Source organism: Porites lutea, chromosome 11 (assembly GCF_958299795.1).
Source record: "Porites lutea chromosome 11, jaPorLute2.1, whole genome shotgun sequence".
NCBI classification, from domain to species: domain Eukaryota; kingdom Metazoa; phylum Cnidaria; class Anthozoa; order Scleractinia; family Poritidae; genus Porites; species Porites lutea.
Genome location: NC_133211.1, coordinates 6068424 through 6092313, shown reverse-complemented (window position 1 = coordinate 6092313; position 23890 = coordinate 6068424). Strand labels below are relative to the sequence as shown.

Here is a 23890-nt window from a genome sequence, read left to right as displayed (position 1 = left end):
CTGATTCAGATACTTGGGGAAGGATTGCGGAGAGTTTTGCGGAAGACGATATTCGCAGTTCAGTGACCGACTTGGTAAAGTATTACCCATACTGTACTGCGGGCGGTATCACGCGATCTCCGTTTGGTCAGATCTCGTTTGGTCACGCACGCCGAGAGAATTTTTTAAAGGAGCTGTGTCACACCCAATGCTAGTACAGTCGACTCTCTCTTAACGGACACCTCTGTAAAACGGACACTTAGAGTTGGTCCCTGCCTTTCTTTACTCCCTTTATTTGACTCTTTATAACAACCTCGTCCCCAGGGCTTTTCCCTTCAAAAATGGGTGGGGCGCTGTCACGGCGTTTTGGGCATCCCCGCGTTTTGGGCATCCCGGCATTCCCATATCCCTAGCGTTTTGGGCATCCCCGGTGGGGGATGCCCTAAACGCTGATCGCTTCGACTTTGCCTAAATTATTTCAGACTGGGGAAAAGTCGGGATTGTCAATCACGAATTTACGGCTGAATAGTGTAGATGCATGTTAGAATTATATCGTCTGACACCGTTTCGCCGGGCTTATTGCGCAGAAAAAAAACCCATTGGCAGTAAACGTTGGCTCAAAACATGACGAAACTGACATTTACAACCAGCATAACATCGCTTCGCTGTACAACACTTCATTGTTTGCAAAGCTTCAATTTTATTTAATAGAACTGTTTACAAGCGAGCAATGCCGCAATCGCCGGCAGCTTCGATCGTCTGATTCCAAACAGCCAAAAACAAAAATACTAAACAAAGCAATCAAAAGACAAACATGAATAAAACTGCGTTTTGCGGTGTTGAATATTCATAGTATGCATGACATTTGAGGCCTGTACAACTTAACCCCGCAGCGCCACTTGACACAGGAAAGACTGTCACACAATTTATACAGAAGCCTCTTGCACCTACGGGACAGAAGAAATCTGTTGCCGTTTTGAGATGTAGTAGGGCTTCTATTAAATCAATTCCGACCAAGTACTACACCTTGGGAACAACCTTCACAGGGTGCAAAAGTATTATCGCGGCCGGCGTGTCCAGAGAAAGGAGCAGAGTGACACTCTTCGAAGACCCTCGCTTTCTCTTCCTCGGTGATACCAAGTCGTCAAAGCGCTGTACCATCCTTCTCCTTGGCCACGTAGAACAAGGACTCTAATTTTGAGTCATACTCGAACTTTTTGGCAAAATTTTTTTTTGGCTTTGTAAAGCCTTCCGGATAAGCCTTCTTTTTAAGATACTGGAAAAGATCTCTATATTTAGCGGAAGCCATCTCTAAAACGTTTTCGATTTTCCCGCGAAATCCAGCATTTTTTGGAGGGGATGACCAAAACGCTAGGGATTTGGGCATCCCGGGAGGGTACCGAGGGATGCCCAAAACGCTGCAGTAATATGAGAAGGGGATGCCCAAAACGCTAGGGATTTGGGAATGGGGATGCCCAAAACGCTGTGACAGCGCCTCACCCATTTTTGAAGGGAAAAGCCCTGGGGACGAGGTTGTCTTTATAAGACGGACATCTCTCTAAGACGGACACTTAGTGCCGGTCCCAAAGGTGTCCGTCTTAGAGAGAGTTGACTGTACTTCAAAGCGAAGAGTTTAAAAAAGAAAAAAGAGTATCCAGGACTCGTGAGTCCAGGAGTGGACTTCCATGGGCCCATGGTGTATGGCAGGGCAGAACCTCAATATTTCCAATTTTTAAGGGAAAAGCCCTGGGGACGAGTTTTTCCAGGATGATTTTACTCGGGCATGAAGGTCTTTTTTTTTAAGGGTAAATGAAAAGACAGTTTTATTAAGACAGTTTTTATTATGTACATAGAACCAACTCCTGTCACAATCAGCAGTGAGGTGGAGATCCCGGTAATTTCCGAACGGCAGGTTTGGAATTTACTTAGCGCGCTCAAAAGAACTGCAACTGGACCCGACCAGATTCCTTACTGGGTTTGGAAAGAGCATGCAGAGATTTTCACGCCTCTTATCACCAAAATCTGGAATCTCTCAATCTCTACTCAGTGTTTGCCATCATCGTGGAAGCGTGCGATCATCACCCCCCTCCCCAAAGTGGATGTTCCAAAAGCACATGGTGATTATCGCGGCATTAATATATCTCCTGTTATAGCGAGGGCTTTTGAGAAAATTGTGTACCACTGCTATGCCCGCGAGACAATTAAAAGCCACCTCAGCACCTCACAGTTCGCCTACAGAAAAGGTGGAAACTGTACCGATGCTCTCTTGTCAATTCAACATAGGACCAACAGCTACTTGGATGACTCGGATTGTAAAGCAGTTCGCCCTTTTGCTGTGGACTTCAGCAAAGCTTTTGACTCTGTGAAACATGAACTTCTTGCTAATAAATTAAAAAAGCTCCCACTGAATCCATATATTACCAACTGGTATTTGAACTTTTTAAAGGATAGAAAACAAAGGGTATGTTGCAACAACTTTGAGTGTGACTGGAAACCGGTTAACCAAGGGACAACTAAAGGTAGCGTTAGCGGTCCTTACCTTTTTAACATCTTCCTCGATGATCTTTAACTCTTTTATTAATCGTTTAGTTTTTAAATATGAATTAGCTATGTAATATACTAGATATATATACCGGTATATATTTTTTAATTCTTACTTTTTAACTTTTTAAATTTCTTACACTTACTTGTAAGAAAAGATATGTATTTTTATCTCTTGATGAATAAAGACTTTATTATTATTATTATTAAGGAATTACTTTATGCATATGTCCCTTTGTTTTCACAGTACTAGCAAAGCAAATGAAATCCAAGCAAAAAATCGCCTTAGAAGTTTTCCGCGGTGAAACCCCGGCAAAGTACCCACATCTTAAAAGAAATCAAACAATCAAATCTGCTGGTGTAAGACAACACAAATATAAATATAAATGCTAAATCGGGTGAAACGACGGTAAAGGTTGCTCCTGGTCACGTCCCTTGCAAGAGTTGTAACGTGGGCGGGTAAAAGAGTTCTTTCAAACAGTAAAGCAAAGTTTTAAATCGAATCATTCAACAGGCCAGAGATCAACACAAAAAAGTAACAAACAAACGAACAACAACCGTTAAGTTGACCAGGAAATTTCAATAAAAATCTTGCTCAAGGACCCGACTTATCCGTGCTTCCTCAAAAATAATTTCATTATGCTCGGGGTTTTAGTCAAAACTTTCGCCACCGTCGAAATGAAGTTGCACAGGTATCCAGTTAAGGAAAGAAACAGGGCAAAGAACAAGAAGCAAAACATTCGAAATTTTTCCTCCCGCGTCTGGCCGAACTTGGAAAGTTGTAATTCAGATCTAAGCAACAGAAGGCAGCAACCTCGTCCCGAGGGCGCTTTTCCCTGGCTTTGGAGGTCGGACCCTCCTCCAAAGTACGGGAAAAGTGCCCTGGGGACGAGGTTGAATGATCCAACATTTCTATAAACTTGTTAATAAAAGAATATATTGATAGAGTCTATAATAATTTTTCCTCTTTCACGAATACTAAAATTTATCCATCAATTCTCTGTGTGAAAGAAACAATATTTTAGGTGTTATCCTCGATGAGCATTTGTAATGGAAGACTCACATTCTTAGCGTTTCTAGAAAAATATCGAAATCAATAGGCATTATTTGAGGGTCTCAATGCGGTGAACCGATAGGCGTATAACGGTTAAAAATTTAGTCGATAGCCGTAAAAAGTGAAAATTTTGACCGTTAACCGTAAATAGGGTAAAAACAGTGAACCGTAAAAAATTGTTCTCTAGATTTGTTAATTTTTAAGAAGGTGCTAAATTCACTTATCACCGGCCAATGCGTTTCTCATTTCGCTGCTGCGCTACCTTGACTCCGTACGTGCGTTTTATGTACTAGTCAGTGAAAACTGGAAAGCCTCGCATCCCCATACTCGGGGAATAGCGGGGCATTAGACCGAGCCTGCCTTCTAAACGAAGCAAATTCCCCGCTATGCGGAGCAATTTCGCGCGTCAAAACATCACTTTTGTTCCCCTTCCCCCGGGCAATACAATACGTCAAAAATCACAAATGCACAGTGTTGACCATTAACATATTTCAAGAATTTTTTTGTCGAATTGAACGTTTACAAATAATAGAATCAGCAATGCTGTCTATTTCTCACACAGCCAAAATTTTAAAAGTTTAATCTACCTTGCGTTACAGAAGTGGCATTCCAAATATTATAACCTCTCCAAGCGATTATGGATGGTTGCATGAGCCCTCCAGCTTATACGCCCGCCCAGAACAATATTCTAATTATTTCGCGTCGGAACCAAGGTTTATATGTTTCTGTTCCCGTACGTACCATGCCTATTAACGATGGTGTCAAAGTTTCAAAAGCGAATCCCCGTCTAACCCCCGCTAAATCGTCCCCGCTCAATGATACTTGCGTGTAATACTGTCGAAAACCCCGTACTCCGTGACAAAAGTGACAGTCTAAAACCGCTAAAATCTCCCGCTATTGTCCCGCATTTCCCGGGTATGGGGGAATGCGGGGCTTTCCACTGACTAGAACGCTAAGGGTGGTTTTCACTAGCCATGAAGTCGCATTCGGAGTCGTAATCAGGGGCGTAGAACTTTACGATCTAGTGAAAATAGAGTTCTGATTCAGCTTACGACTCCGTCGCTTACGATCAAGTGAAAACTGGATTGTAGAAGTCGAAAGCAGAGGCGGTAGAAGTAAACCAATCACCAGGCGTGGCAACGTGAGTTACGCTTCTCCTTCAGATTCCGACAATCTGGTTATTAACGGAGTCAGAAGAAAATGAAAACCATCCGATTCTTCCGACTCCCATGTCGTCGCGTCACGACTATGCTTACGACTCCGATCTTTGATTTTCAATGACACTGTTATAAGCGCTCTTATAACTCTGCTTGGGACTCCTAGGCCGACTCAGTCGCTCGTGAAAACCAGCCTTTAGGGGCCAAACTTCTTTTCAGGAACCCCCGAGAGTCTTACTTGACCTCCTGGCCTGCTCGAGGCATCAAGCATGGTTATATTTTAAGACCATTTAACAGACATACTAGAGCATGACCCGTGCAAGTAAATGTAAGAGTGTATGACGCAGGTTACCGTTGTACGGTCTTGCATTAGGGGTATAGAATGGTAAATTCGAGACTGCAAGACCCGGGTTTCAAAATTCGAGACTTCGAGACCTATCACAAACGCTTCCGAGATTTCGACATCAGGCCAAAATTTTCCGAGACCTACGTTTTTTGAAGAAACATTCTATACCTTTATCATCCAATACATGGACTCACTGTATGCTGGGCTGGCATAGGCTCTCTCGTCTCCCCAACCAGCTAAGGCATGTTTACTAATATACTGTGTTTCCTTAATCTAAGTACGTATTGTCATTCTATTGTTTCCGCAATGATCACGTATGAAGTGCAGCTGGACGTAGGTATAAATTGATTTGAACTAAGGCCAGTTTTCATAGCCACGTCCGCAAGCGAGCTGCACAAGTGTTGCTGTCCACTCTCATTTTAGATCACATTATTTGGGTAAGTTCTCACACTTAACACTAAAAGTTCGTTTTTTTTAACCAACATTCATTTCTCTCTGGCCATTTCCGCGTTTGTTAAAGCACCATAACAAGCACTTTAGGGGCCTATAACACCTCCAACCAAGGGCAAAAGAGTTCGATTTTCAAATTTTCAGTTACAGATGTTTAAAAACTGACAAATTTCTCTTTGTTGATGCTACTTAACAAAATTTTATACCGGGATGCTCCGACCCGAGAAGCCAACCCGTTTCTCGTTTATATGCCATTCAGTTTTACTTCACCCCTTTCGAATACCTTCTACTGACGAACTGTACCCCTTTCATATACCTAGTTTAAAAAATACTACTTTCCTTTAGCTACAGTAAACGCACTGTTCGTTAAAAAAAAACAAAAAAATCACTACATCACCAAATTTTCTTGACTTTTTCATAGCCATAAAATGCATCTGTTAGCCCGGCTTTTATACAGACTCATATGACTAATTTCCCTACCCTCCTTTTGTACACTTCAACTAGTGCAATCCCTAACCTGAAACCTGAATAAGGTATCCCTTTCGGTCAGAGACTCCCTGTATTAAATAAATGGAATGGCAAAACGAGCCAATCTGTTCTCATGCATGGTGAAGGACTTTGGATCTTTCTCAAGCGATTGTCTCCTCCTTGCGTATCTGCTATTTTGTGCGTTTTAAAATGTATTTAACTCTTCTCGTTTGTGACACAGGAAGTTTGCGGTAGCTTGTGCAACAAATCGTCCATATCTAATTTACAACTTCCTCAATTGATAGACCTATTCGGCTAACTCAATGTTGTACCCAATTCAAATCTCCCGGGGTCAAGGTTCTTTGTGTACTGTATTTGCATTATAATGTTGCATTCAAATTTAAATGATATGGAAATTCCTGAAACAAAACGTTTTATCCCCAAAGGGTTTGAATTGGGTACAACATTTACTTAGCCGAATAGGTCTATTATGGGAAACTTCGCGACCGTCCAGGAGGTACAAGAAGCATTGGACAACGCATCGTTCCCGCTAGTGTTTGATCAAAGGGGAAAAAGCTCAAGCTCTCGTTGTCGACACCGGTCGGGGGCTTAATGGAGGGCACACCGAACTGTAAGGAACAGAACCCCGAAATCTAATCATACTACTAATCAAACGTTAAAAGCCACCCCCCAAAATTTGTAAGTAATAAGGTCTTGCCTGTATCCTAAGGTGGGGCGTTATGGGTATCTACTGCACGAGTGTGTGCGAGTCGAAAGATCCATCAGACGCTGCCCGCGTAGCAGACGCCGTGTCTAGACCATGATGATGCGCTCGCGTGTCCTCCTCGCTGTTGCATGGCGTTAATTCTCCTGGTTGCAAATTAACCGTCCCCCTATCATAAGCCCTTCACGCCAGCGGAATCTGCACACATGAAAATCCACCCACCACGCCCTGAGCTTAATCTTTAGGGAGGACAGAGTTGCCTCTATTTTTCTTTCTAGTGGAAGTCGTGCGAGTAAAACACGCGACCACGCCCGAGGACACTAGTCTCTATCATAGTTGTATTTTCTCGTATTATCTAAGACCATCGCATTTGTAACCCGAAATCTCAGCTTTTCTTCGCTCGTCTACGCATGCAAAAAAAGGCGGCAATTTGTGGCCTTGATAAATAGTTGTTAATTACGTTCCTTGCAGGCTTGGCCTAGAGAGTAATTCCGATTTTTTTTAAAGCAAACAGCATGTCCTTAAGAACCGTGGCACCATTGAACATTGAAAAATTACATCAAAGTTGTTAACAGTTTTTTTCGAGTTACAGTTAACAGTATGGCTACCCAAGGTTGAGCCTTCGTATGAGGCGCTTGGAACACCCGTATTAGATCCAAGCTACCCAAGGGTGATCTATTTCCACTTTAACCACCCACGTAGAACTACGCCCCGTGTAACACTTATGACATCATGAAATTGCCGGCGAACGGGGGGCGTGACAATACGTTACTCCGGCGGCTGCGAAGGAGACTAACGTTTCTAACGCTAGCTTTTCGTCAAAGCGAGTAAATCGTTCCATTGCCAGCTTTTCAATCGTTTTAAAGTGGCAAATTCACGTTATCAGCTCAATTCAATGTTCATCTATCAGTATTCTGGTAGAAAGCTTTAGAAAAAAAAAAGCAAAACTTTTGACACTGGCAAGGTGTGTTCTAGAATGTGGCATTGGGGGATTTCCGTGAAAACAATGCCGCAGAAAATTTTTGTCAGTGCCCTCTTTCCACCGCAGAGGCCTCTTTTGTGTCGTGGGGAGGCAAAAAAGAAAGCGCGCTAGCGACGTCCCCACGGGCTTGCTACTTTGTGATTATGGATACCCAGCAAGAGCCTCTGGGGAGGAGAGAGGTTAGTGCGACAAAAAAAGGGGCGCGGAAATGATCTGAAATAAACGTAGAACGTTGGTCATACAGGTAAGAATCGATCTCCTGGCGAGATTAATTATAACCCTAACTTTTACATCTGAGAGCGAAATCTCATGGTGTTACCGCTCAAATCCAACCTCTTTGGTAAAACCTTTGCATAGTACTTCATATTTCTTACATTTTACAAAAGGAAATTTGAATTTCCGCGTGACTTTTTTTTCGGCCACCATTAGGTCTACAAGGAGTGAGAGGGTTAAAATTTTAAAAAGTCAAAAATAACCGTAGGTGAATAGTCCTTTCCTATTTTCTAACCGTAAAAAAAACATTTAACAATCTCCGATCCCATATGTTAAGAAGACGGGCTCTGTTATTCAGTTATATCTGTGTAACTGTCTTACGCGCTAGTTGGCTTACTGTGTTCTTTTCAACAGGACAAGCGGATAAAGTAGCAGAATGGTGACACCACCATCACAGCGTTTCAGATTGGAAGGTTACCGTATTTTCTCTTATGATAAGCGCGCATGCTCCAATAAGCGACCTCCCCTTAGACCATAATATCATACAAGCGCATCCCACCCCCTCCCCCTCGAATAAGGGCCCCTCCATCACTTTCTTAACAAGTAAAAGAGTTGAACTACATTTCAAATTTCGTTTACTGGCTTTGGTAGAAAACGTTTTTGTAGCTTGTGAGAGCTTTTATCTTTCTTCTCCCTCTCCTTCTGCACCCTCTGTCCTTTACCCAAGTTAACCAACCCAAATATCCCATAAAGTCTTAAAAACCAAGGGCTTTCAGGTGGTATTTTACTGTGTGTATAATGCTATCTATGAATCATAAAATTATTACTGATTTATGTAAGGTCTATTTTGTTTCAGGTCTTTCCTGAGGAGGATATACAGATAAAATGAGTTCATTTGGGCAGCTACTGACCTTATTTCTCTGGAATCTGTGGACACATCTTGCCTTGACAATTATCAAGACTGTTTTTTCATGCTTCAACACACTTTTGAGGGTGATGAGAGATTCTTAAAAATGAACACTCAACGGTGCATTTTGTTATTTGCTTGGTCTTTAAATAAATGTGACGTTAAGCATTGAGTGATAATAAAACACTCTCAGCACAATAAAATATCATTGTGAAATGTAAAATTTTGTTTAGTCATTGACTGTGTACTGACTCAGCAGCCATCATCATTATTTTACAAACTCTAAACCAAGGCCCTGTTCATATAGTACTTTTTTGTTCGAAAATGTGTACATTTTGATGTGTTTTGCTCTTGTGCCCACACTTAAACTGTCTAGGTATCCAAGATTACCTGAACAGGGGTTCAGCTATACTATGGTATTACTTTTGAACCTGTTGATAGCTTACCCTCTTCTTTTGGTTCTTGTTGAAAACTGACAAAATCATTCTTTAGGGGTTTGCGCAAACCAAAAAGGCTAAACAATGTTTGTAACCCTGTTAATATGGACACTGAGGGGCGATAGAGAGTGTCCATATTAAAAGGGTCTTCATATTAAGTGGGTTGAATTTAGAGAAAATGTATGGGCTTTCTTTTTTCCAGGGACAAAGCAAACTTCCGTAATAATGAGGTCTTCGCATTAAGCGGATGTCCATAAAGCAGGGTTTAACTGTATTGTCTATGCTTATCAAAAATTTCGAGAGCCAATGCTGGGGTGACGTTCTAAGTGCTACGTAACAGTGTTACACCGGAAACATCCCACAGGTTAGTTACTAAACTTCTTTTACAATTGGTCGAGATTTTTTGGAGGAGGTCTCTGGGAGAAAAGGCAGGAAAACACAGGTTAATGAATGCGCCCCCTGATTTAGACGTTTGCTTTAATCTATGGAGGTTTTCTGCAATCACTTTTCATGTTGGCTTCTGATCATTAATGAGGAAGTTCCGATTCTCTTGTTCGGGACTGATCATGCGTTGAAAATATGAGTGGTTTGTTGAAGACATTCATTAGTTATTGGGCTGCCCATGAGAGCTATGCCCATTCAAGAACTACTTTCCACCTATACGCCACTTGCACATCTTCCATAATGCGCCTTATTTGCCCCCCCAAATTTTGCATAACCTTTGTTTTTCATTTCTTCCAGGTATTACAGCCTTTCCAAGAGAAATGGAAAACAATGCTTATGCAAAATTTTGGGGAGCAAATAAGGTGCATTTTGGGAGATGTACAAGTGGCGTATGTCTACAAAAGACAAAATGGCGGATGGAACTCCCAGGAGGCTTTGCATGTCACATTCCCCCTTCAATGGGGCAGTTTTTTGCAGGGAGGGGACGGGTCATTTCAGGTCATTTAGCAAACTGGTTTGGAAATAGATTTGGAACGAACACAAAATTATTACGTGGAGTTATTGGCCCTATATGACGCCGAATGATTATGTAAATATAGTATTCCCATTAGGCAGTTAGCCTGCACAGGAGCGGCAGAAACAACGCCCTTCCATGGTCCCCACAGGAAGAACTTCTTCTTTACCCTGGGTGTGAAAAGTCTTTCCTTTTAATTACAAGAGGGTAGAAGGCTTTAAATGCGATATCCAACAGAAATAAAACTGAAAATTAACTGCTTTGCATGTTTTAAGAAACTGAAAACAGTTATATGGAAAGGGTTCGCACTACTCCTGCAATTCCTGGACAACTCCTGGGTTTTTTGAAATTTTCTTGATGAGCGAGACACACAATGAAGGCATTGAAACTTGGAGCCGATATAATTGATAATAATTAATAAATTGGCTAAAATCGAAAGAACCATGTAATTGGAGAATTGTCTTTAATATAAGCTTTCCCAATCGCGGAACAGTAAAATTGGAGGAAATCTGTTGTGCTTAATCAGAGAATAGTAACCCAAAATCGGTTATACTATTTTCTAGCCCACGTGTAGCCGCACCCTTCCCCCGACAAAAGAAAAACAGAGATAGGGAGGGACTAACTATTTTCTGATTTAGCACTTATCGTACCGCTGCTAACATCTTTCGAATTATTTCATAACACTCATGTGCCAGCTTCTGCACACAATGCTACTCTGCTCGTATTGAGTTTATTTACGACATAATCAAGATCTCACACGCGCGTATATAAATGTAAAATTTCATTTTTCTTTCTGTGGTTTAAGTTATGAAGAAACAAAATTCCCGCAAAGTAAAGCAAAGTGATTTTATTAACGTCCACTGTGAAATATGCACATATGCGCGATTTTACGACCTTTTACAAAACAAGAGAGTTAAAAAGAAGAAAACAATAGTGTGCTACATTCATTGTTTAGTTTTCTACCTACATCATATCAATGATGGCTGAAGCGCTCTCATAGCGGCTAAGACCCTGTTTACATGGAGTGGGGGACCCCGGTCTAGTGGGGTAGGTTTCTTTTGTTTTTTGTCCCCCAGAGCGTGAAAAAAAAAGAAACCAACCCCACTAGACCGGGATCCCCCACTCCATGTAAACAGGCCCTAAGCATGACTGCGCGTAATATGACAGATCTACGAACTTCAGTGAACAAGAAGTAAATGTCCCGAGAACAATAGGTATCTGCGCGATTAGTTAACTTTGCTCAAAATTCAAGCAAGCAAACTTACGACGTAAATAGGCACATACTCAATCACCTACAAGAAATTCTGATGACCGACCAATCATAATCAAGTAATTATGCCTTGTTTTTCCTTTGACGAATTACGAAAATAAAATTCCTTTTCATTAGCCGATCGGAATTAAAAAATAATGGTTTTTACATTGTAGTAAATGTAATAATTTTTATAAAGGAGAATATCAGTGCAATAAGAATACGAATTACAAATTTTCTATTAGAGATTCACAAAAAGGTCCCCGAAATGCTCCGTTTGACTTTCCTTTAACACTCAACAACTTTTCTAAATATGAGGATTATCATTTTATTCTATATAACAATTGTCCGTTAAAATTACCAATTTATATGCTTCTCCTTGTCCTTGTCTCCCTCTTCCTCATACTCCTACTCTTTCTCCTCATCATCATCAAGAACAAGATCGTCTATGTGCACCGTTGTATTAACCGTGCTCACATAGGATAGTTCAGTCGTCCCAGAATAGCCAATACTGTTCTGTTATATTGAAATTCAAATTAGTTAAGGAGGAGTTGACTGCAAGAGCCTGAGAAAGAGACGCAGCTCCAGAAGGACTAATACTGTTGCCACTCAAATTCAAATTAGTTAAGGACGAGTTGACTGCAAGAGCCTGAGAAAGAGACGCAGCTCCAGAAGCACCAATTCTGTTCCTACTCAAATCCACATTTGTCAAGGAGGAGTTGACTACAAGAGCCTGAGAAAGAGACGCAGCTCCAGAATCACCAATACTGTTCCTACTCAAATTCAAATTAGTTAAGGAGGAGTTGACTGCAAGAGCCTGAGAAAGAGACGCAGCTCCAGAATCACCAATACTGTTCCATCTCAAATTCAAATTAGTTAAGGAGGAGTTGACTGCAAGAGCCTGGGAAAGAAACGTAGCTCCAGAATAACCAATACTGTTCCACCTCATATTCAAATTAGTTAAGGAGGGGTTGACTGCAAGTGCCTGAGAAAGAGACGCAGCTCCAGAAGGACCAATAATGTTGTCACTCAAATTCAAATTAGTTAAGGAGGAGTTGACTGCAAGAGCGTGAGAAAGAGACGCAGCTCCAGAAGCACCAATACGGTTCTCCCTCAAATCCAAATTAGTTAAGGAGGAGTTGACTGCAAGAGCCTGGGAAAGAGACGCAGCTCCAGTATCACCAATACTGTTCAAACTCAACTGCAAATTAGTTAAGGAGGAGTTGACTGCAAGAGCCTGAGAAAGAGACGCAGCTCCAGAATCACCAATACTGTTCTGCCACAAATCCAAATTAGTTAAGGAAGAGTTGACTGCAAGAGCCTGAGAAAGAGACGCAGCTCCAGAAGCACCAATACGGTTCTCCTTCAAATCCAAATTAGTTAAGGAGGAGTTGACTGCAAGAGCCTCGGAAAGAGACGCAGCTCCGGAATCACCAATACTGTTCAAACTCAACTGCAAATTAGTTAAGGAGGAGTTGACTGCAAGAGCCTGAGAAAGAGACGCAGCTCCAGAATCACCAATACTGTTCTGCCACAAATCCAAATTAGTTAAGGAGGAGTTGACTGCAAGAGCCTGGGAAAGAGACGCAGCTCCAGAATCACCAATACTGTTGTCACTCAAATCCAAATTAGTTAAGGAGGAGTTGACTGCAAGAGCCTGGGAAAGAGACGCAGCTCCAGAATCACCAATACTGTTGTCACTCAAATCCAAATTAGTTAAGGAGGAGTTGACTGCAAGAGCCTGGGAAAGAGACGCAGCTCCAGAATCACCAATACTGTTCTCCTTCAAATCCAAATTAGTTAAGGAGGAGTTGACTGCAAGAGCCTGGGAAAGAGACGCAGCTCCAGAATCACGAATACTGTTGTCACTCAAATCCAAATGAGTTATGGAGGAGTTGACTGAAAGGGCCTTGGAAAGAGACACAAATTCATCTTTGAAAATTTCTGTGTTCAATTTCAAATAAGAAGTGTGAAGGTGCTCACCTAAGGTGCAAACTAAACTTTCGTACTTTGATAAGCAACCTAAAGAAAATGCAAAACGCTTTGAAAAGTCTCTGGCAGACCGAAGACTTGTGATATTTCCAGCCATACATATTACGAGAGACTGTGCGGTTTTCTCACTTCTTGAAACTAAAATCCCGATCGTAAATAAAAAGACTTGATATAGTTCGTTCTCATATCTTTGGTCAGTCACCACTGATTCGCACTCAATTTCTCCCTCAATGAGTTTGTAAGCAAGATAGAAACCAGAAAAGAACTCTTGAAAGCTCTTGTGAAGAAAGGAATAACGCACAACAACTTTCCTCTTACTGCCACCAGCCTGAAGTGAAAGGAATCCAAACTTGGATAAGACAATGAGGCCACCGTCAGATTTATGTTTTTCAAAATACAACTCTCCCTTTAGAAGAGATTCTAATGCCATTCTTCCAAGATCTATTAATTCTTTTTTGTAAACAGTCATCAGGTCTTCATTCTTGCTCGCTAAACCTTGCTTTTGTTCATATCTTCTTAAAACACAAAGAACAATCTCTGTGTACAATTCAGTTCTACTCGTTGGAAACACGCCCTCAAAATCCTCACATATAACACACAGTAAGGCAGTGTTTAAGGGATTTTTTGTCAGTTCACTCAGGTCTCTATCCTGTTGTGACGCAAATAGAATGACGAAGCGATACCGTGGCCATATGCGTTCTATAAGGTTCCAGGCTAAGTGCTCTTTGTTGATGTTTTTAAAGTATTTAAGAATAAAGCTTTCTGCATCTTTCTTGGTAAATCCTTTAATTTCCCACAGAGTGTCAAAGTACCTCCTTACTGTACTTCCAGCCTCATGACGAGATGTGACAACAATGTAGCAACTTGAAAGTTCTTTACCTTGAATAAGGCTCAAGAGTAATTTGAGTTTACTAGGATCCACTTCATCCAATCCATCCAGAACTAAAAGAACTTTCGACTGATTTTCGCGAATGAATTTAAAGAAACATTCCTTAGCTTGATCTTCCATTTCCTCGGGTAAAATTTGATCATCAATAGCCTCCCAGATGTTGGATTGAATTTCATTACATTTGAGAAGCAGTAGCACTTCAATCTCTGGAAAAGATAGATCCCATTCGTCCTTCTTAGTTACCCAGTCATACGCCAGCTTTTGACAGTATGTGGTTTTTCCCATGCCAGGATCTCCCTCGATCAAGATTGTTCTAGGGCTTAAACATTCTTTGTGCAGCTTAAATATAGCAGTCATATTGGTTATCTCGTCAGTAAGTACTCCTCGGGTCTTTTCTTTGCCTGAGATTTTTAATCTTGTAAAAATATCATTCAAATGAAAGCTGAAATCTTCACACCAAGGGACAGGCAGAAGGCGTTGTTCACGAGTTCTATACAGCTGACGGATGCTCTCAAAAATGTCGCTTGGGTATGACAAATCTAAAAAATGAATGTTCATACACGCTGCTTAAACGTTATCAAGTATTTGACCTGTTAGTTGGTATATTATGGAGGGTGCATGATTAGGGAAATATGACATACTTTGAGAAGTACTTTGCGATTCTATTAAAAAACGCATGAGAATTCGGAGGTGGAAGGGGAATCATTTGTCTTTCGCTATTTATGATTCCTGCCTTTTTTACCCAATGATTCATGATTTATTCACATCTTTTTTCCCAAGATTCATGATTCATTGTTTTACGTCTCCGCTTCCACCACCGAATAGAAGTATCCTGACCTCGATTTCACTGCAGCACTGGAATTAGCGGGATATAGACCTGACATTACCTTATAGTTACCTAACTTCGAATGTGGTCACATTCCTGAGCATTTCATAAGCCAAGTCAAACTTTTGTTTGCAGAAAGTCCGAATCAGTAAGAGTTCTTTCAGTTGCAGCATACTTGTGTTGCATAACTCTGAGGTGCAAACAACGACGTCAGCAATAAGAAAGGAATGTGAACACAAGAGTTCATCTTGTTGGGTTGATAAATACTGAAAGCCAAGTCACCTAAATCGTTAACATCTAGCGCCAAAATCAACTGTCACGTGAATCTTTGAATTCGTGGTCTACCTGCCTCAGTAGCAACACAGCCTCTGGAGACGAGATTGGTACTCTTAAAGGGTATCTATTTCTGATTTGAAGCGGTACAATTCGCCTTTTTTTGAGGGGGGTGGGGGTTAGGGGGGGAGGGGATTTGACAATAGAAGGATGGTCGCTAGATGCATATCATGAACTCGTACCTGGAGATCTAAAAGCCTTAAGATCTTCCATGCTCCTCCTTGGTTTTGCTCTGATTTCGTCGTTTTCCATCATGTACCCTTCATTACCCCTCTTATTCTTTTCAAATAAACACTCATCTGGCAAAATAAAAAATAGTAAACAACGGCCATTAGATCCTCACAGTTATATTCACTGAGGCGGAAGAACCGTCCGTCAGTCGACAAAAAAAGCATTCTCTATCACAGTCTTTTTATTTTGTACTGTTAACAGTATGGTTAGAAGGTCAATAATGAACCTTTGACAACTGACATAACCTTAGATAACTTATGATCACCTAGCAATAATACAATACCAAAACTGCAAATCATGAAAGTGCCTACGTCCATAGAAATGGAGTCATGAAAGTGACATGCGAATATTCTGAACGGAAAGCGCTGAATTTCTTAAAAAGTAAAAAAAATATTCTTGGACAAGTTCTGAGTAATGGACATTTCAGTCCGCCACTCCTGGAAATAGAATCTCTTTTAAAAATCTTTGAATACCTTTTCGTTTCCTTTACGGTATGCAGCATTTGGTACGCATCACTCGAGAAAGATCGAGGGGCCGAGCGCCTTAAAACTGGTACTTTACAAAGGGTAAGACGCCATGAATAAAACTCTTCTTATTATAATAATCATCTCTTGGTGTAAAATCGCAAGCCAATATTAGCTTACGATTCCAGTCACTCAGTATAAAGCGTGGATTTTTTACTGTGAACTGCTTCAAACTCGCCTGTTCGACATCACAATCACTTCTTCTCAATCACAACTATTAAGCTAAACAGGTCACACTTTGTTGCGTCTGAAAATCTGAAAAATTTCCGGCTGAACAGGATCTACTCCTATGAGTATAGGATATTTGAAGTGAGGAAAGGCTATTAAACATTCAGCAGGAAATAATTTTCTCCGCATTAACAAAGGCGATTACATTATTAATAAACTCATTAGGATGATTTGTAGAAAGAGAATCCATGCAAAGGTAGTTACCCACTCCCACTTCTCTTGAACACAAACACCACACCACAGTGCAGGGCTGATATCTGCAGCACATTTTCCACAAGTAAAACAAACCTGACTGATTGCGACAGGGAAGAGACTAGTATTGTACCTTTTCTGGGCTGAAGGCTAACATAGTGTAACTCATGAATGTGTCCCAACACAAGGGGGGTTGGGTCAGCAACTGCGTGTTCTGGATGGACAACTATTTCACGATCAAGGCTGCTGATAATACGAATGGCAGTTTGAAAGCGATTTGCTGCAGCAAACAGAACCACGTGATCACCCCATGTACCGTCTTTCGCCATGCTTTGTAAATATTCACCCCATGATGGGTAGCCGGAAACAAAGTTGAACATGGATGTTCCATCATGCTAAAAAAAACAACAACAACAACATCATTCAAGCAAGTGACTTTTTACCCTCACTGGTGAATCAGAATACAAATGGAGTGAGTTTTGAGTTAACTGATGACAACAACAGGTCAGAATGAAAGTGCTGCAAAAAATGATATACTTAGAGGTACAGCCAACTGTATACTAAGCTCCGAAAATACTTTTTCACTTTAATGAGTGGTGGTCTTTCAAAAGAAAAGCTTTCATGTACGGTGCAAAAGGAAGCACACATTCTCAAGTGATTACCTTATTTGAGAAATTCTTCCTAATGATATATTGATATATTGCAGTGCCGGATCCATACCTTATCATAAAGGCTGGGGGGTGGGGGGGTTCATCCATGACCCTTAGATAATGGGGGGGCCCACTCTCAAAATGTTTTAGTTTGGTCTAAAAATAAGGGTGGGCGGGCCCCCCGGCCCCTCCCCTGGATCCACCACTGTATTAAGTTAAACCAGGTGCTCTAACACACTTTACCTTTTTCAGAGATGCCAGTCCTCGGGAATCTAATATCTGGACATTGTCCCTTTTTTGCAGTACACCCCTGCTCCCTTACAGGTACAAATCAACAAAGTTCCCAAATCATAACAAGGTATGGCTCAGGATATTATCAAATTGGCTTTATAGTCTAGGATTTTACAGGAGACACTAAAGGCCTCTACCATTTTTTTCCCCAGCATGATGAAGTTAAACATACTATTACGGGACTACATCATCGCCTTACCAGATTAGCGTTCTCTCTGAGAAACTGGACCAAAGTGCTTCTAAGTTCTTTGTGTGAGATTTGGATTCCTTTAACACTTTTCAGTTGCTCTGACAGTGCATAGAACAAACAGTTCCCAGATGCTTGGTTATCAGAAACTAAGAATCCTTTCTTCGCTGCAACTGTTCTCAGGTTAGATGGTAGGATGGTTTTGTTGCGAACCTGGTCTGCATCACATCGCAAATTTTGTAAGGATGGAAGCATGTTCTGAGCTGGAAAAAAAGATAGTTGTTTTTACATTTTCAGTAGTTCGATAGGTGGACACTGCGGCAAATTGTATTGATTATTTTCATGGGACATAAAAGCATTTAATAAAAAATACTTTTCTGTAAATCACAATGAGTTATTTTAGAGAACAAGCAAGATTTAATCCCCCCCCCCCTAGCTTTTTTCATAATTTCAGCAGTTTGAATGGATCATTGCTGTGCAGGATGGACACTCTTACAAGTTTTTTGCTGATTAAGTGGAGTTTATACCATCAAAATTCCAATTAAACATACATGTTTTACACCCAAAAAAATATAACTCAGTTTTGTTTCATTTGGATAATGCAAACATGTTTACTTGCAAAAGGTCTTATCAGGTGTAAGACAACACTAGTACATTAAAGATAAACCTCAGTAGAATACAGATAGATCGGGTAGACAATTGCATGCGCGGTACAAAATATTGGAAGCAAACCGTGTGAATTCTATTAACACATACCTACAAAATTAGTTGAGACACTTTACCCTGAAGGGACTTTCTGAAGTCTGTTGTAGTTTCGGATCAGGATATTGTCACATTCAAGAACACTCAGTATAGAAAAGTCAACAAGCTTTTTTAATCAGCAAGCAAGTCCATGATGTATGCTAGTACACATGCGCACATGTAAGAAACCGCATACAAGCTATGACAAAGTCTTACCAACTTCAAAAGGCTACCTGTAGAAAATGCTAAACACCTCAACTTTGAATGGAGGTGAAGCGGGGTGGGGTGTGAATTGTTTTGCTCTGAAGTTACCCTATTTGAGTACAATGTCTCAATAATTTTGTCACCCATAGATATCTATGATTAGACAGAGCTAAAAAAAAGCCCCGTTCAGTAGTCCGTGACAAATAGATTTTTCTGCTTAACAAGCAACTGGCCCAATGTGCAAGGGTATAAGCAAGACATCTTTTAACCAATAATTGCTTAAAGATGTCTTGCTTACACCCTAATTAACTTAAGCCCCATTCACACCAACTAAACATGGTTCAAAAACGGAAAACAGTAACAGAAAGCTAGAACACGGGCTTTATAGATAATTCAAATGAAATTCAACATTGTTACTTAGTTGCAGCAAATTATCAATAAAGTAGAGTACGTAAGCCACTTCTACAGTGTAGAAGTAGGCAAGCAAAAGGTACAAGAGCTGCTTGCCCAAAGGACAAGCTTGAATTCAAGTTTTTTTTTTCGAGCCCTGTACAGGCTATCTGATAGGGTGCCATAAAAAACGAGAAATTATGCAATGTTTTCAGGGTAGATTGTGCGATAAGAAAGGACTATTACAAGATAAATTATGCGACTTTTTCAGGGCTAATTAACATTATTGTTTACCAGGTTTCAAAGGAAAAAATCGCTTTAATAATGTTGTTTAACAGGCAATTTGAATGTAAAAGAATAAGAAAACATCTATTTTAAAACAAAATAAATAAATTTGTACAAGTATCTTGACCCAGAAAAGAAAACAAATAAAAAGAAAGAAATAGACGGTTTTCACAGATCTTTACGTCATCAAATTGTAAAGTCAAAATGGTGAGGTTTTACAATCAATTCTTATTTACACTAGGTTGAAGATAAACAAAAAGTAAATCTTTGTACAAGTTTCCATTCCTGTAGCATGTTTCATTTCGAAAATACAGCAATTTGAACTTCCGAGTTTTCACGGTGCATGACACCAAAATAGGAATGCTGTCTCACTGAAAAAAACGTCTCTCCTCTTAATTTTCACCAGTATAACCACTTCAATAAGTATTAGAAGTTATGTTTATGCACACGTATGCTAGTTCTCAAGTGAAAAGAAGGAGCTTTTATAGAAAAAGTGAACTCCAGATGGTTTTGTTGATTTCCGGCGGCCATATTGGTGCACCAAAACAGTGCACCAATATGGCATCTCCCTACAAAGCTCTACAAAGGTGTGTGAAATGTTTCGGCAAATAACTCAGAACATGTTGGCCACAAAGATCTGAGACTTGGACAAATTGTTTATATATTAGTCTTTTATAACATTTCAGTTTCTTGGCTTCTTCCACTGGATGGTTTCCAATATTTTTTGTTGCGTGACAGTGAAAACAATCTATAGGACACCTGCTTAATATTACATGATGCTGTTACACTGCTGACCACACTACTGTTTGTCTCTGAAATCAATATGGCTGCCCAGATCCCACAATCAAAGGTTTCAGATGTCTTGCAAGGCTTTCTTTGGGGTGTTACTAAAACGAAGACCCAAAAACGAAGACCTAAGACCTAAGACCCCTTGGACTAAAACGAAGACCCTATGGACTAAAATGAAGACCCCATGGACTAAAACGAAGACCCCATGGACTAAAACGAAGACCCCATGGACTAAAATGAAGACCCTATGGACTAAAACGAAGACCCCATGGACTAAAACAAAGACCCCATGGACTAAAACGAAGACCCCATGGACTAAAACAAAGACCCCATGGACTAAAACGAAGACCCCATGGACTAAAACGACTGATGCTAACCACTGAGGGCAATGCCCGCTCCCATAATTTGTTACGGCGATTTGGGAATGTTGTGGAATTTCCTCTGCAGTATTTAGTTGTGATAGTTAAGTCTATCACTTACCTTTCCTTCAGGTTTCTTTGCGGAAAACATTTTGCATGTTCTTAACCTCTTTGGAAGTGGACGGCGAAGATGACGTCAGTTTTATTTAAAACGAAGCGATTTGGGACTGTTGCCCTCAGCGGTTAGCATCAGTCGTTTTAGTCCATGAGGTCTTTGTTTTAGTCCATGGGGTCTTCGTTTTAGTCCAAGGGGTCTTCGTTTTAGTCCATGGGGTCTTTGTTTTAGTCCATAGGGTCTTCGTTTTAGTCCATAGGGTCTTCGTTTTAGTCCAAGGGGTCTTAGGTCTTAGGTCTTCGTTTTTGGGTCTTCGTTTTAGTAACACCCCTTTCTTTGGTGGTAAATCACCTTAAATAACATTACGATTGGGAAAATGTTTAATTAAAGTTAGAATTTATTGTTTACTTTGATTGAATTTAGCATTTTTTTAATGAATTATGTGATTTTTTATGAATTGTGCGATCGCATGCGATTTTAGGTCAATTGTGCAAAATCGCACCATCGCGTAATATCAGATGGCCTGCCCATAAAATATGTCCTTGGCAACCAAACTTCAAAATATTCTTCACTTGATCAGCAGGCTTAACTTAAGTGGCCCTTTTTATAATCCCCCCATATCATAGAACACTTTTTCACCAGAAACACCATTCAGTCAAAACAAGCATTACAATAATAAATATTATAAGGCTACCTTCAATGTCTTCAGTAATGCCCTCCATCCACTGAGAACCTATACTGCATTTGGTTTCTGAATACCTCTGATGATTTGAAGAATCATCTGTTTAAATAAAGGAGTAGATAACAATAAATTGGCTGCTTTTGTTAACTGGCAAATATATGAAATAATCACGCTAATGAGTTGGGGATAAAGCGCACAAAAGATTAGCTGGGTCATGATTACCAAACTTAATACTAGCCATCTTTTATTTTAATTTTTTTAATGATATTTTTAGGACAAAAAAATCTCAGCAGTTGATTCTTGGTTCTGTTTTGTTTGTTTGTTATTCACTTCTTTTCAGAGCTCATGTCCTAATTTATTTCCTCTGTAATAGGGAACTCAATGAAAGGTGTTTGTGACATACAGATGGCAACCAGCCACCCTTCTTATGAACTTAATACCTTGATGCTACCAATTAATAATAATAATAATAATAATAATAATAATAATAATAATTTTCAGTACTTGATATTGTGCAACTTAATGTCCAATATAAATACATGATGAAATGCAACTGTCAATCAAATTGAAGTTCATACCGTGAACCCAACTGATCATCTTCTCAATAAGATCTTTTATCTGCATGGCCCAGTTGTACTTTTTGTCAAAGGAATCACGCAACATTTTTGCTTCCTTCAGTCGACTTTTTCTATCCTTAGACCATATTTTCTTAATAGCTGAGGTCCAATCTGCGGGTTCATCTGAGTTAACAACATATGTTGAACCAAAAGGTACACTACACAGAGCTTCTCCAAAACCAGAGTTACTGCTGACAAGCACAGGGAGACCAGCTGACAGGGCCTCGAGTCCTGTCAATCCAAAGCCTTCTGTTCTTGAAGGCATGATTACAAGATCCACTTCTTGAAACAAGTCCTTCAAACGCTCTCGCTCTTTAACAAATCCTCTTACTCTCAAGCGCCTTTCAGGAACACCACATTCAGTCAACCATTTTGCTATTTCTTTGTGTTTTCCATCTGGGGCTCCAACAAACACAAGACGAGTATCTTCTAATGCAGCAATTGCTTTCCCGGCTATGTCAAACCCTTTTAATTCAAAATCTTCTACATCTCCCCGACCAAACACTAAGACACTACGTTGTTGCCGTTCACTGGAAACCTGCTCCAAGGCTGCAAACTCTTCAAATACTCCAGGAGTGAAGTCAAGAACAGTGTCATCTTTTTTACAGCTACGAAGATATGAGCGGAAGGCCTCACTCAACTTGGGCCCAACTCCTACAACATGATCCGCCATTTTACACAGTTCTACTTCAGTCTTATGCTTTTCTTCGCCCTTTGAAATTGGGTTGGAATAGTTTTTAAACATCCCAAGTTCTTCAGGGTCTGTGTGGACCACTTGAAGCCATTTGCACGTTTTAAATTTTTTGATGATTTGTACTTGTTTACCAAGTTTAACACCATGACCCACAATAATATCAATTTGCAGATGATCTGGAGGGAAGCTAAGCCACTCAAGTTGTTCATAGCCAAGTAGTGGTGTTGCCTCCACGATCTTCACATTGTTTTGTAAGGCAACCTTCCTGTCCTCTTGACTGCATTGTGGTAAAAAGAAAGTGATTTCCACTTCAGGGCATTTGGCTAACTGAATGGCTAATTTTCTGTTTATGGTGGAAAGCCCCCCTTTGCTTGATCCCCATTCAGAAGCCAATATGGTGACTTTCACTTTGTGAGAGCCGCACTTTCGGTCATCACTCATGCCTGTTTAAACTGTTTGTACAGAAGAAGCCATTACCAAATATCAAAGTTGCCAAACATCTACAAAATGATAGATAAAAACAGAGAACAACATATTATGATAAACATTTTCAAAACTTCTATACCACCTAACTTCCAAAATTCCAGCTAGGGTTCTTTTCAGAGCACCAAATGGCTGCTGAATGGCGAATGACTCTGAAGTTTGTAGTGATTAGTGTCATAGTTTGCATGCAGTCTCTTACATGTACGCATGCAGACTAGCATGCTCTACACGGCTTGCTACCTGAAATAAAAGCTTGAAGTGTTTCCTGCACTGTGTCTTCTTGAATGTGACAATATCATGATACAAGACCACAACTGAGTGAATCAGGTTCTGTTTAAGGTCATTATATACTGAGCAAACTGACCTGAAAATTGATTCCCTCAGTTTTCTTACCCTAATCACTAAAGTTCAGAGTCATTCGAACGCCATTTGGTCCTGGCACCAAAATTCCTAACTTGATATTACCTAGGCTCGATTTCCGCAATCTCCTGGGGCCGGTCTTTGATCCTCCCCGAAGAGAGACGGCTGGACGCGTGACCCGTTGACCTTGTCTATGACGTAATTGGAAAGTTGACAATTTAGGCGTCACTGGAAGTGAAACCGGTCTCCAATTTTCTTATTTATCTGGCTCAAAATTACATCAAGCGCCCCCTTACCCTCCCAAATGACTTTCGAAATAGCTTTTTCGGTACATTTCCATACATTGTGAAAAAGATTTTTCGG

At 40.4% G+C, this 23890-nt stretch overlaps 1 protein-coding gene across 1 annotated transcript; it reads right to left on the bottom strand.

Moving 5' to 3' along the window:
* Nucleotides 1–10764: 10764 nt before the first annotated feature.
* On the bottom strand, nucleotides 10765–23179 carry LOC140952110 (uncharacterized). The gene is given in 7 exon segments (XM_073401535.1): nucleotides 10765–11993; nucleotides 11995–14885; nucleotides 15688–15804; nucleotides 16814–17075; nucleotides 17821–18071; nucleotides 21386–21472; nucleotides 21952–23179. Coding segments are annotated over 7 exon segments (4902 nt in total). The 5' UTR covers nucleotides 23126–23179; the 3' UTR covers nucleotides 10765–11873.
* Between the last annotated feature and the right edge of the window lie 711 nt (nucleotides 23180–23890).